The sequence below is a fragment of the Bombus vancouverensis genome, chromosome 2 (assembly GCF_051014615.1).
Source record: "Bombus vancouverensis nearcticus chromosome 2, iyBomVanc1_principal, whole genome shotgun sequence".
NCBI classification, from domain to species: Eukaryota; Metazoa; Arthropoda; class Insecta; order Hymenoptera; family Apidae; genus Bombus; species Bombus vancouverensis.
The window spans coordinates 20,025,694-20,040,720 of record NC_134912.1 but is presented as its reverse complement, the minus strand read 5'-3'; the positions used below and the strand labels follow the sequence as shown (position 1 = coordinate 20,040,720).

At 37.5% G+C, this 15,027-nt stretch overlaps 1 protein-coding gene across 1 annotated transcript; it reads left to right on the top strand.

The window, feature by feature from the left end:
• The first annotated feature begins 2,136 nt into the window (after positions 1 to 2,136).
• On the top strand, positions 2,137 to 4,251 carry LOC117157898 (arylalkylamine N-acetyltransferase 1). Its single transcript, XM_033336216.2, has 3 exons — positions 2,137 to 2,271; positions 3,144 to 3,646; positions 3,964 to 4,251. The coding sequence occupies exons 1-3, from the start codon at positions 2,137 to 2,139 to the stop codon at positions 4,178 to 4,180; spliced, it is 855 nt and encodes a 284-aa protein (XP_033192107.2). The 3' UTR covers positions 4,181 to 4,251.
• Positions 4,252 to 15,027: the final 10,776 nt, after the last annotated feature.

The following is a 15,027-nucleotide window of genomic DNA, read 5'->3' as shown; positions in this document are numbered from 1 at the left end:
TAGCAACCTTCCTAGCGATCCAGAATTTCTCATTTCGAGTGTCATTGATTCGACAGGCGAATCTGGAGATCCAAAATACACTCTCGCATTTGCCGCTACTTCATCAGGAACGTATTGTTCAGTTTCCTTTTTTCTTCGCTGCTTTTATTTATATGATGCACGGGATCCCCTCGTTTCACGTGTCAGCAAGCCCCTGATTAATGGATATTAATAATGTAATAAATTGTAATCTTTCGGTGTATCGGATGAAGTGAGAATAAAAGAGAATAATTGATGTAAGCACGTCTATTTTTATATATAGATATATGTACATATATATATATATACATATAGCATTGTCTCATTATCTTTATTCGAACATATGATAGTCTACAGTCCTCGTGTACCTGTGAATGCTTCTAAACTGAGTAGGCAGGTTTGTTTTCTCTTGGAAGTGTTATTTTTGAAGATTTATAGCGCGTTTGGTTTAGATCGCGATATAATAACAACCACCATATTTTCATGTCTATTGATGGATATTACATAATATGTATTTTTATGCTCCAACTTTTTATATCTTAAAGTTGCTTTCGTTTCGAGCGAGAAAAGAGCTTTCAGTGTTTCAAAAGAATTTTCTACGTGAAATGGAAACAAAAGATCATGTAAATAACGATTTTTTTACCTTCCAATAAACACGAAGTTTATGAAAAAAAACTGCCTAGTTACTCTAAAAGAAATATCTACACAAAATTTCTCTTACTTTATACGTTCAATATTATTCTGTTGAATGACTAACACAAACTTCTCTATCTGAAGAAAGAGACCGGTCGAAGTCAGGAAGGATTTCATTCAAATCCAAACATTTGCCCCTTGTAACGAAAGCAGAATATTCCTAAAGCAACCATTTGCACCTTTAATAAAATCAGAAACATGTAGGTAACTTACGTGAAACAAGCCCGTATCCGGTGACCCATTTAACCATTTCTGTACCTCTATTTCGCTACCCCTTTGCGTTCCTCTATCTTACATACGTTCAGGCGCGAGCGTATGATCCGCGCTGAATGTATATCGTAGCTATACACTTGTCTCTACGATACCTAAGTGCATACGCGTTTGTAGACCGGCAGAAATCTTGATGTGCTAGTGTAGAGTTACGGATTCTCTCAATCTTGTATACGCACACATATACACGCAACACATCAAGACAAAAGTGGCGTGTGCACACGCCACTATACGAACGTATATGTATGCGTGTGTATGTCCATATAAGTCTATGTACGTAACGTATGCGTACGTGTGAGCGCGCGTGCGTATAGATAACCGTATATCAGAGGCGGTGAAACGCGGTGCGAGTAATACATAAATCAGCTGGTCTGCAGGCTGCCATATCATTTCGTACAACGGTCATGAATGAATAGAGCCGTGTGTGAGTTATCGTTTTACCTGCTCTTTCAAAATCTAACGCAGCTCGCGGGTCTTCGGTTTCTCGTACATTTATGTAATTCGCGCGTCACATGTATCGCCAAGCTCGTACACTGTCATTCACAAGTGTGTGAAGTTGCGTATATACGAGCAAATTCCGTAACGAAACATAACACGATTAATAATTTCTTATACATATAATAATAATTCAGCGACACGATAGCCTCGACATCGTATCGAATTAGAAAAGCGAAAAAATTAATCCGCTTGATCACTAATGGTAAACACCATACACGTCGGAGGAGCAAGATTAATACGGTCTTAAAAAATCATATTCGGGGATGATGATGTCGAGTGTTTTTGAGCGCCACCTGGATAATCCGTGTTTGCTGTTTATTTCGACGACGATCAAACAACTCGTTGATTTCACGCTTATCGAATTAATTTATGGGATAATATTTTATTATGACATTAATTTATCTTTGGCGTGAGTTTGTCTCGTACTCTCGTTAACCGAAATATACGTACATACGTACATAGATTTTTTGGCTGACGTTTGAAACATCGAACGATTAAGCGAATCGAGATACAATATTATACGTAAGAGGAGGTAAATCCTCCGCGTATATGCGCGTTTCAATCGATTGCAAGTAAGCTAGAAGTAATTTAAAAAATGTAACATAGCGATCGAAGGAAAATGTTATTTTATCGGAAAGGAGCACTGAACGAAATGAAATGGCTGCGTCGCTCTTGAAAATGTATAGTAGTTCCATCCGCAAATGCCTCAGACATGTTTCGAAATACTGTCGAATTGGAAGCAGGAGAGCAACTTTTCATTGTACGGCAAAAAATTTGAAAGTAAAATGCAACGTAAGTGCACTTTTTACTATAGTTGTAGATTTAATCTGCAATGGTTACGTATATAACCTATACAGAAGTACAATTACATCGTTCACACTTACATTTACTTTAATAATTAAAAAGAATTGTACAAATTACTTGTGTATGTATAACTTACCTATATTTCGTTGAAGAAAATATTCATCGCTTCGATCTTCTTATACACACGTGCAATTTTAAAGCTTCTAATATGAAATTAATGTCGTCCACAAATCCAATATACGTTTCCGCACATTTAATTTTACTGGAATATGTCTGTTCTCTTGATATAATATTCTCTATATTATGTTTCAACTTACATCACGATGTTACATATCGTAGAAATTAGGGCTAATTTTTATATGCGTATGCTTACTATTCTAACCTAAAAATTAATTACAAATTCTATATGTCGTAATTTCACACTTTACAGTATATATTTTATTTACAATACACAATTCGTTAATTTTGTCGATTTGTCTATCTTCTCTTTATCTTATCTACAGTAGTGACCATATAAATAATAACATGTTTCTTCATAATATGAAATAATTATTGCTACATTCGCATGAGTGACGATTCGTTCAAATAATCAAAATTCAACTGTAATATTTTATTCAAGGTATTACGCATGAATTATGAATTTACTAAAACAACATCCCCGATAACAGTCTAAATCAATAAATCATAACATGTGTAATTTAACATATTACTCAATAAATATTGTACTATTTAATGAAACTCTTCAAACAGACAACCATTTTATGCCAAAAATCCAACAAAAAATTCGAACATTTACAAAAGACCCTACTTATATCTTTGAAAATTCCTGTGTACTTACAAATTGATCAATGGATTTTCAGGATAAACCATTTTTCACAACTCGTTTAGCTCTACCTCCCGATTACGAGAACGTAGCAGATTTCATGTGCGAAGCATACTACAAACACGAACCGGTAGTCATCAACATTGGTCTCGGAGGTACAGAGGCCCCACCTATTTGGAGACGTATGATGCTAGAACAAGTAAAGGCCGGATACTCGATCATCGCTGAGAATCGAGAGAATTGTATAATTGGTGCTGCCCTAAATTGTATAACGGACCATAACGAACAGAAAATGTTATGCAAATTGGCAAGATGCTGCGAGGACGGACCTCTTCGCGATCTTATCGAATTTTTCGCTTTCGTACTCGAAGCACCTAAAGTTTGGGAACGTTTTCCCGTAAGACTTATCTTTGAACAATGCAGTTTAGCAGTAAGTTGTGAGTATCAAGGTTTAGGAATCGCCAGAAGATTGATCCAGGAAAGCTGGCACTTGGCACGCGACTGTGGCTACCGATTGTTCAGACTAGATTGCAATAGCAGGTAATGCACAAAAGCTTTCGTAACGACGTAAGAATGTAAAAGTGTTGAAAACTATCTGGAAATCGATCGGTTAAAATTTAACTCGTCAGCCAAAAAAAGAAAGCATTTTGCGATATTCGTTGTCTTATAGGAAAGCAATAAAAGATACGAAAGTTTCATTCCAACTGTATTAAAATAAAATAACTCGAGCACTACATCAGCAACTATCTTAGACAGAAAATAACTCTCGTTTTTTTATGTACTTAGGATAAGAAGTTGCATTCTTTTCTTAAATGTATAAGTCCATCAACGATCTAATGAAATTCTTTTCGACACAGCTATTGTGCAAAGATAGCCCAAGGTTTTGGATGGCAAATGATCTGGGATATACCATTCGATCAATATGTGAAAAACGGTAAAGTCATCTTCAACCATGTTAAGGAACCACATACTACGTGTCGCGTCTTCGTTGATCGTTTACGATATTGTAAAACCTACTGCCTTCCTTACAAGGATTGTAAAACAACAACATCTGCTCCGTTTCCAGAAAAGTAAAATAAATGTTCTTACATTCTTGCGTTTGTCAATTATTAAAATTGTTAATATTCATCGAAGATGATAATCGATAATCCTCGGCCTTTTTATTTCTAATCCTGCTACGTTCTATGGATTATTTTAGGTTCAATAACGTTTCTTTCTTGACAAATCTCTTAAGTTTGCAGAAAGTATAAAAGACTGATTGTTTGGGATACTTGACTTCTCGTCTTCGGAATTTATAAATATAATTAGAGGAAAGATATTCATTCTCGCTTTAGTCTCCACGAATACGCAGAGTTCGACGGCTCCGGTGCTATAGGTCGTGCGAAAGTTTGCCAATCGAAGAGAATAAAGCGGTGGTAACATTTAAATGAAATTCTCGATATTTGACTTGTAAGCCCCGTCTCGATACGAAGCCGGATTTCGAAGCGCAACTTTTGTGAACGATGGAATTACAAATACCGTACAGAATCGTAGACAGTTTCCAGTCGAGGCGAATTCGGTTGCTAAGTTCGATTCGCGGAATGAAAGCTCGACATTGCGGCACGTCAATTGAACGCGTCTGTCACGACCGCAGGAGAGAAATAATAGTCGTCGAACGTGGCGATTCGTTGTTGTAACGAGGTTCCGCCCGCGGAATGAAACCGATCCGCGACACATAAATCGCGTTCCGTGTATTTTTACTGTCGACAGGTTTGAAAGTGGCCGGCAAATTGCCGACCGAATTGATCTATTGCCGGCTCAGTTGACTCATTTGTAAAACAATTTCAGACAGACGCCCGATCGTCCATTACCGGCTCAGTTATTGCCGGAATTCGGATGCGGCGTCTGCAAACACTAGCCGCCGCTATGATTTAACCATGCGATCGTGGTCGTTTTATGAGATAGGCATTCAATCGATGGAAATCGATTATGTAGAATCATAAATGAGTTGCGCAAAGTGAAATCTACGAAGTATCACGATCGATCTATGAATACGATTTAATCTGTTAACCCGTCTAATTTAATTGCTAATATTTTCGACATTATAATTTCTTAATTTAGAAATCACAGAAATTTTATACGTCAAATCGTTAGAATTTTATCCTTTCATTTCTGTTAAGAATAAATTATATGGTATTTATATTTGCATAGATCACAATTGGCCTTAATTGGGCTCATTGTCCTGCTTAATTCCGTGATGGTGGGAAACTCTTGTTCGCATATTTCACGACACGGTTGTAAAAATCAGAGAAAATCATGTATTTTGCAAGAGAACGTAAGACAAATTCTTGAAGAGCTTCGTAAAATACAATAATGTACAAAAATCATAGGAAATCATGAATTTCCCTAAGAAACATACAAAATTCATCGAAGTAAAAATTGAATTTGGTTGTCTATTCTTTTGCTCCACTCCTTTCATATCGTTCCACGTATTCTACAAACTATAAATTACATATACACGATTCTTCGATCTCATCTAAAAACTATAAAATGGTTTTCGTGTTTGAGGAAGATATGTTACATAAAAAAAATTATTCACAATAAACGGAAAGTATCTTTTGCTACAATCAAAAAGCAAAGTCCATGTAACAGGTACATCTGCTTTCGCAGTCGCTTATATACACAAAAAACACGACTTTCCATAATAAACAACGGGGAAATATCATGCAGACATACGATACGTAAAGTATTAAGTCCCGCACAAGCATCCGGTCGGATGTTAAGCCAATATGTAACCGGAAGCTCTGTTTGTCGAGCGGTTTAAACGGAAAGGCGCTTTTGCCCTGGCGCAAAACGAACATAAGAAGAATTAAACGAAACGTTCTACAAAGGAACACGAGAAAGTACGAACTTAGCGAAGATAAAGAAGTTTTTCTCAAGTGAGACCATATTACTGCTTAAAAGTTTCTGAACCTCTAACGTTCATTATTAATCTGAACACTGTTAAAATTCACATACAATTTCTACAGATCGATCAAAGTGTACAAACACTTATGAACGGTAGTGTCGAACACATATTTTCCTTAAATAATTAAAATTTTCTAATAATATAAAGAACATCAAAAATTATACACGTTATAATTAAAATACAGAAGTAAAATTATACGAACCAAAGAAACAGTTCAACGCATACTGACGCGACTTTAAGTAGAATGAGCATCGAACCGTGTTATGTCAGACGCGTTCCACTGTAAATAGGTAAATACTTGCTTGTAGATTCAACTAATTGTACTAAAGAAAATGTTATTTCTATTTTTCATTATGTATTATCGGGAATAAATATTATTGATGATTTATTTACAATAAATGGATTGCACAGATGTTGATTAAACAGAAGAACGATGGTTATTTAACGTGAACTAATCACAATAACGCACTATAATTTAGACAACTCAATAGTTAATTTGCAAGTCTCGTCACCACGTACTCAACGCTCTCTCTCTTTCTCTCTCTCTCTCTCTCTCTCTCTCTCTCTCTCTCTCACGCGGACCATACTCTCTCGACAACGCTAGCAACACTATCCCGACAACGCAACTCGCACTCTCTGACTTCTCGATTCACACTCTCTGGCTTCTCCACTGACACTGACTGTTCTAGCATCCCTTTACCTTTTCTTAAGCCCACAACGCACGTGTTCCACAACAGGATCACGTAAGCCTTTTCTACGAAACTGTTCAATCGAAGGACCGACGACACATTGATGGGCCGAACGTCGCCTCGGCTGTCGCGACATTGTTTATAGTTCACTCGATATCTCTTAGGCCTTTTATCCACTACGATCACAATACTACGATTATTTACGCACGGTGGCGTATTATTAACATATTATTACTCTATGAAACTATATTGACGACTATATTTTTTTGAAATAAAAATTATCACGTACGGGCAAAAATTCTTTTGAGTTGTTTTGTCGTAATTAAAGTAGAAATTGTTTATGCAAACATTAAGACTATAAAATAAAATATTCTAGCCTCGTGACAACAATGATATTCAGCCTTCGTTCGGCGAGGATTAAGCAACTATTGTAAATCAACTTTTATCAGAAGACGTGTCATTCATTCGAATTATACGCGCCTTTTTATGGTCTGTAAAATCGAGTCGTGTGACGAGAAATTAGCGTATCTGCCATTTTGCTCCGCTGTAAAATTTCACCCATTTCCTCTTTTTTTTTCGCGGATGCAATAAAATTCTTTTCATCGATACGACCTTTGTTACATTTGACGTTTGTCGGTTGAACGAACAGAAAGAGCTTCTGCAACGAGCAAAGACAATTTATAAGTCAATTTCGCGATAAAAATAATAAAATGGTTTGGAATAACGTATGTTTTAACGTTGACTTCGAGTTTCCGAATTATAGCGGGTTTTACGTTTTGTCAAAGTGATTAAGTACTATTAGGGATTGGATTAATTTAGATGTAGGTTCAGAACTTAATCGTCCGTGAAAATACAATTACATTTGCTTTAATTCAATACACATATCCTATATCGACCGTAATGAGATCGTAATACTCTACGTTGTAATACAAGAGGATGTCGTGGTCTATGTAGAAATCAGTTAATTGTTTACCAGAGCACAGTTTAAACATTTGGAGGTAGAATAGCATAGAACTCTGATTAAAAATATCAAATTTCAGCAACTAATTTGAAGTGTACCTGAAATTGCTCCATATGAAATTAAATAATCATGTACACCCTCCATTCTAAATTCTTTACATTCTCTACTTGAAACATTTTTCTTGGCTCTTCTCGCAATTAAAATTTAATATTAAGAATACTTCACATGCTTCCTTCCTTTCGTAGGTAGACTTCGCGCTATGTCTGCTATGAAAAGATCGTATGTTAAAGGTATTAATACTTTCATTAGCTGCAATTCATTTCGCATAAGACATATTCAACCTGAAATCACAGAATTTCTCATATTTCAATCTCTTACAGGGCCACTCCATGAATGTCAGGGACTGACGTAACGCACTTGCATTGAACAACCTCTTTTCATTTGATCATTCACATTTACAGATACAGAGAATGATAGAAATGGCGGAAAAAGTTTGGAAGAAATTTTAAAGATTTCCTTTATACAATATTATTGGCTATATTTTATAAATTGCGATATTGGTTTATATATTCTTCGCTTTTTGATTGTACTATGTATATATTTAAATATGTATGAAGAGTTCCGTGTTTTTTTTCCTAGTTAAGCTTGGCTAGGATACTCTATGAATATAAATATAAAAAACGTTACATAAATATAGACCACTCGAAGCATGTGCAGGTAACTTCGATTAAAAGGTACATCAGGCAAAAATATTGATAGGTACAGTGAGAGGATGATACGAGGAGTTAATAAAAAATCGAAAATACTGGATATAGTATCCGACCAAATATCATGTACGAAATTTTACTTAGTTCTTTTTCATATGCTCTAACAAAAATGTATTATTTACCTCTTACTATTCTTTTCTCATTGCGCTAGAACGATTACGCAATTACAAATATTACACGAAAAAAAAGAAATTGTTAAAATTTTATTGGTCGTACAAAAAATCAATCATAAAACGATAATCGTGAGACTTCTCCATTCTTAATATTACCACGCCATATTCCGTTCAATATGACATACGTCTAAAAATTACGTAAAATTTCATCGCTACATTTCCGCGTTTGAAATCACTGGAACAATGACCGACATAAAAAGGAACAGCGCAATGCGCACCCGTTACCTGGGACACTTAACGAGGGGCGTAGAATCGATGGTGGATTCCTGTTTAACGTAGACTCTCGTCGATGCAGAAGGATGACAAACGTTCTTTGCCGCCCGCTCGATATTACCCCAGGGGGAAAATTGCTTCGGAGGAATTCAAAGTGACGACAAATCGTTGTGTCGTCGATGGGGCGCTTTCAACTGTCACAGAAGTGTGGTTTTTCTAGCGGAAACCCGGTGTCGAATTCTATCGATTTAATTCAGTCCCGAAGGGTCTTCGGAAGTGTAGTCTCTTCGCTCGGTCAGGCGAATCGCGTTTGCATCGAGATTCGCTTTAATCCCTTTCTGTTTCGCCTGATAATCAGGAACGTTAAAAATTCAAAGTGGTAAGAGGAGAACCGTTCCATTGGAAGATTAGAAGCAGACATCAAAAAGAAGAAAATGTGAGACAATGTGTCGTATTCTTTATCAAGGAAGACTGACGATTTGTATCAGCATTGAAGGAACTTTTATTTCGCGCATAAATTTTATTTCATACACGAACTTCATTTTTATAAAAATGTACGATTCCACGCCGACTCGATTATTCCTGTATACGTCGGTATCTAGGATCTTATTCAAATTAGGGCATATCGTGATCCGGATGATAAGAATATAATCGTAACAAGGGTTTATCTACTCGTGTGCTCTTCACACTACGTCAAAATATTATATCCTCTCCTTAACATTAATAAGTTGGAGAACATACGCCGACGTAGAGAGACGTAGTGAGTCGCTCTAAATGCTAACCAGCCCCGAAGATGTTCAAACCGGCGTTTGCATGATCCACGGAGCGATGTTCATTCTTAGTCGATACACGCGTACTTGGCACGTAAGCGCATGCATTAAATGCGTTTCCAGTGTATGTCGAATCAAAATCAAATCGAGTTTGGAACGTGGTCGGATAGCTGCGGAGCCAAGGAGACAGGGTAGATCCCCGACCGAGACGACGTCGGTCCCCTAACTCACCTCGAAGTTTCTCAACTGTAATTCCGACTCGATAGTTGCCACGGTATTACGGAACTGCGCGCACCGCCCTAACTCCATTAATCATTACGGCTTTGAGATCGGCACGGGATCGTTTTTGAGAGGAGGACTCCAGAACGAACAGTCGCCACGACTCGAATCCTAATCTATCTTGGATGGTATACTTACGGCCGACGTCGATCTTACTTCTGCGTAGAAATAGAGGCCGGCTGTTTGAGTTACGACCACGTCGTAAGATTCCCCTTCCGCTCGACTTTAGGCACGAAGGCAAGAAGGCGATGGGGAATCGGGTTGATCGGCCCCGCGCTAATGTCGATGGCGGTATTTAAAGTTTTATCGGCATCCAATCTTGACGAATACGATTGCCCCTTGTTGGTTGCGCTGGGATCTGCCAGAATAATCGAACGGTGGAAATTCTATTTATCGTCGAGTAGATTTAATTCTGGTTGATTTCAGAAGATAGAAAATCTGTAAACCGTTAGGTTCCTGGGATTCTTAAGGAGTTAAAAATTAGAATTAAAGTTAGAATTACAGAATTGGAAATCGTAAGTTTCTGCAATATTTAATGTTATAAGACGCGATAAGCGGATTTTCATTTTTCGGATGATTAAATGGGTGAATTTTAATTCGACGTAGTGGAAAATAAACAGAAGCTGTACGGCTTTGAAACGTAGTTGACACATCGATCAAGCTTTATAGAAGCCAAAGATACACGTAATCAATGATACGAGAAAACCGAAATGTAGAAAGAATTTTGGTAATATGGGATTGATTGACAAATATATTGATAATATAGAAATAATATTCGATTTGACAAAACTTTATTATCCAGCCAAAAGTATTAGTTACTTAAACTTCCTTTACGCTTTCCCAATTTCTGTCATATCCACTCTATCAATCCTCCAGTCTCATTTTCCTCTAACAGTTAAATTCCAATGAATACAGGACGGATTCTCAACACGGAAAGGGATATCACTGTGAGTAGGATTCTACGCCTCTCCTCGAGTATCGAAGAACATACCCAGCGTGACATTTGTCGAGGAGCTTCCGTACTTGGACACGCCAAGCGAACCAGCTTAATCTGCATAATTCTAACTACCTGTGTAGCGGCTTGTCGTGTATTTCGAGGAATACGCGCGTCTAGCGCCCATAATTCCACTAATATCGGGAATTGTTCGGCGAATTGAAATAGTTCGTCGAGAGATCGCCATCCTCTTGCACCGCCAGTCGTGGCCATGCGTGCAGACGTCGTCGTCGTAGTTACGTCTAGAGTGAAATCCTCCCTTGAAATTGTTTCAAGCAGAATCGTTGTTGCCGATGACAAAGGCGTCGTCGAATTAAGGCACCTCCGAATGGAATTCCCACGCATTAACACGCGTTCCAGCTGAATACGCCGTCATTACTCGCGAAATGGTTTTATCGAAGTTAATGTTTCTTTGCCGGATGCTGTTCGCTTTGTTGAACGATTTTACCGATGACGCACGGTGCTTCGTAATTGACGTTGATGGGCGCATGAATGAGAATTGATGATGTAACTGTGATTTTATTTTCAGAATAAATTTAGAGTTTAAGAGATAATTTGACTGTATTGTAGACATTATACTTCATGTTACGAACAGCTAAATTTATATAGCATTCGTGTCCTGTGCTAAACTCGATCGAGACACAACTAATTGTCCTGAATCTGTAACTGTAGTTGACTTTAATGTGTTCAGAGATAAATGTGAATTGCAAAACTAACATCTGCTAAATGCTTCCTACTAAGATGCCCGTGACAGGTGAAAATTTTCTCTGTAACAAGAAGCATTAGATTTACTAAACTATTAACCGTCAGCTTCCAAAGTTATACATTGCGCCTCTATAAGATTCACTACCTAAGTTTCAATATTATGAACTTAATTATTTAATGAGATCGATCGTTATATATCTTTTATAAAATTCACAGATACTTTAGTATTTAAAAATAGCTGAAAATGTATGGTTAAAATAACAAAGTGAACTAAAAAGAATTTGTACTCGTTTAAATCTCGAATACATATGCTATATGATGAGTCCATTTGATCCTTAAATATAAATGACCCAACGACCTTTGTCCATATCAAATCAATAATAAATTACATACAATATAAAAATTACCATATATTACAACAAAAATCAAGTGCTGTAAATAATTAGTTTCAAAGAATGATTTATTTCAAATACCCAAACTGTTCCATGTACGTCCCATATGTGTAATTTCCGCATGAACATCAATTCGGGCTAAACATCGCCGGCTATCTAGCAACAGTAGCATAACTCATCAACGATGAGAACGTACATAACAGCCTAACCTTCGACCAAGTTAACTTGACTATCGCTACAAATTGAACAAGCATTATGACCAACCAATTGGAGAAGTTGAAGCCGGCGTTTGCTTTGGAAAGTCATATCGTTGTCGCCTGCGAGCCAATGTGTTACGAAGCAGTCTCGGTAATTAGAGCTCTGTTGCTGGCAACGTGCATGTCTATCTGCCAGATGAACCTAACTCAGCGTGCAAGGATCCATTAACACGTATATTCTCGCCAAGGAACGTACGGTCTGGCTAATATATACGACAGAACACGTGCGTCCATACGGAAGCTGGCAGCGAATCGCACACAGCAAAACGAAGCTACTGAACCGGCTGTATTCTACGAACGCTACTAGCAACAATTAGGCGAGCCCTTTGCCATCGCACCGGGACGCATACCTGCGTCAGTTCACGGAATACATGTGTTGCTCGTGCAATTGTGACGTGTATATATCTGCCGACCTGGTGACTATGCTCTGTCCCGGCTTATGTTACGACGGTATGCGACGTATGTTGCGCGTCGGCCGACCACCGTAAATCGCGTTATTTACGCGCTCTGTTATTAGTGTCTTCGCACAGATTTCCTCTCACTATGCTATCTCTTGACTTGCAATAGTGGATAAAATAGCTTGACATTGAATTCATAAGATTTCGATGGAATCGATAGAGTAATTTTTGTATAAGTTTTTGGAGAGATAAAATCTCATATAATAATAATAGCAGTAATAGAAATAATGGCAACACCCACGCATGTGTCGGTGAAATGGCGAACAAAGGAAAACATTACAATTGCCACCGATACACTTGTCCGCGAAAATAAATAGAAACACGACTGTCGCTTCATGGAAAAACTTTAAATACTTGAAATGTTAAAAAATCTAGCTTGCACGTTGTCGATTTTCTTTTTGACTCGTGCGTACGCAACATGACATCTTTCTTCAACCCGCTGACCCAGAAACATTCTTGTCACGTATCTACACGTATGATTTTGCTTTTCACGTATTTGAATCGACGCGCCGCGGCTTATGATCCTCGAGTGGAGTAGTAAAAAACGGAAACTGAAATGGAACGCAACGTATCCACAGCGACAGTTGCAAAGCTGTAGATCAGTGGATCACATTAAAAAAGAAACTTGAGACGCTACGTCTCTAAATGAAAGCGAGACTCTAAGCTGGTACCTTTCATTCACTGTCTTATTGTCAGTTTTCACAACTGGTGTCTACCTATCGTCTCGAATCTCGGAGATCACAGCGAATATCGTTTCAATATTTTATTCCGCAATTACAATGAGTTGGAAATTTCGCACACGTAAATAATCCGTGAGTCCGGCTCTAAATCTATTCAACTGTGAATTTCTTTCAATTTATAGATGCTCTGTAACGGAATAACTAAATAGTCGTAGTGGGCTGGAGGTCCCATGAACTATTTCTCACATCTCGCTAAACACGGAATTCATAATCCTAAGGGTGGATGATAGCCAGTCTTACAGTTTGATACTGATAAAATAGGTGCACCGTCTGGCTTACAATTGTCCCGAACAGGTTGTATAACTTCAGGGGCATGATGTCCGAGACCTGAGGATCTCAACTTACGAGCAGCGATTCAATAGCATTTCCAAGTTCGAGCTACCAACGCGTAAACTTCGCTTACATAAAGTATTCATTTTAAACTTCATCGTCGCTTACACGGTACGTTAAATCTCCCTTTTCGAGACGATTTACCTCTGCTGCGACCAAGGAAAAATCCGATCCCCCTTATCCACACAATTTCACGCGCAATTAATATTTATGTCGCGACTCGATTCTTCCCTCGTAATTCAGCGATCTTTTGCGCGTTGTCGCGCTTCAGTCGATCAAGATCCAACATGGAGAACCATGAAAACAGCAGTAGCTTAGCTCTAGGCAATTATTGTTAATAAGAACGCGTAATAAAATATGTCTGTAAACATTTGAATATCTTGTACAATCACATATGATATACCAAATATTTCTAAATTGAAATAAAAATAATCTAAATTAGAAAACGTATTAATAGTAATCATTGTATATGTAGTATCGTGGACAAAAGGCCTAAAAGATATCGGGATTGTATAATGCATTGCTGCAGACAGATCGTCGTATAGGACCGGCGAAATGCATACAATGTAGGGACCAGCGTATATATGTTCTTCGTGTATATGGAGTTCATGAATAAAATCATAAAGTAACTGTGTGTAATTGGGTAATTTAGAGTTGATCAAATTAAATAGAAATAAGTGAAAAGTCATTATCCATGTTATCACGGTAAATTGAAACAGAAATTCCAGAACGGAACGGTGGCGTTTGAAACGAGGAAAATGACAGATACTTTAAACTAAATTAAGAAAACGAATAATGTTAGATCCAGTTAAATTTAGATAATAAAATAATGCGCGGTAAACTAAACGCCGGCAAAGTGTGAACGGTAAACTAAACGATAAATTAAATGGGGGCAACCGTCTGTTAGTAATAAACTAATTCTATTGTTCTCGTAGGCCAAATTCTTACAGTGCGTCCTATATCGAAACCAAAAGTAAAATACATTGAACCCTTTACCAGGTACTACGGTTTTTATTCCATGCAATTTCATAGATTTTCTTTACCTTTTTTTCTTCTTTTTGTAGAGTTAACCGATTTGACAAATGGCGGCTCAAATGGATTTCACATAAACAAAGTTCTACTGTAGTTCACATGTAAACTAGTAGCGAGTAACACTCGAAACGAGGTCTACATTGGATGGCAAAATGGTCACTTTCGTGTAAACACGCATATCGTTCGTTTTCACTCCGTTAAGTGGAGAGTACTT

Excerpts from the sequence above, each read along its gene's own strand:
- LOC117157898 (XM_033336216.2), top strand. The coding sequence starts at position 2,137 with ATGGCTGCGTCGCTCTTGAAAATGTATAGTAGTTCCATCCGCAAATGC. Across the intron at positions 2,272-3,143 it reads ATTTGAAAGTAAAATGCAAC|GATAAACCATTTTTCACAAC; the intron begins GTAAGTGCACTT and ends ATGGATTTTCAG. Across the intron at positions 3,647-3,963 it reads AGACTAGATTGCAATAGCAG|CTATTGTGCAAAGATAGCCC; the intron begins GTAATGCACAAA and ends TTTTCGACACAG.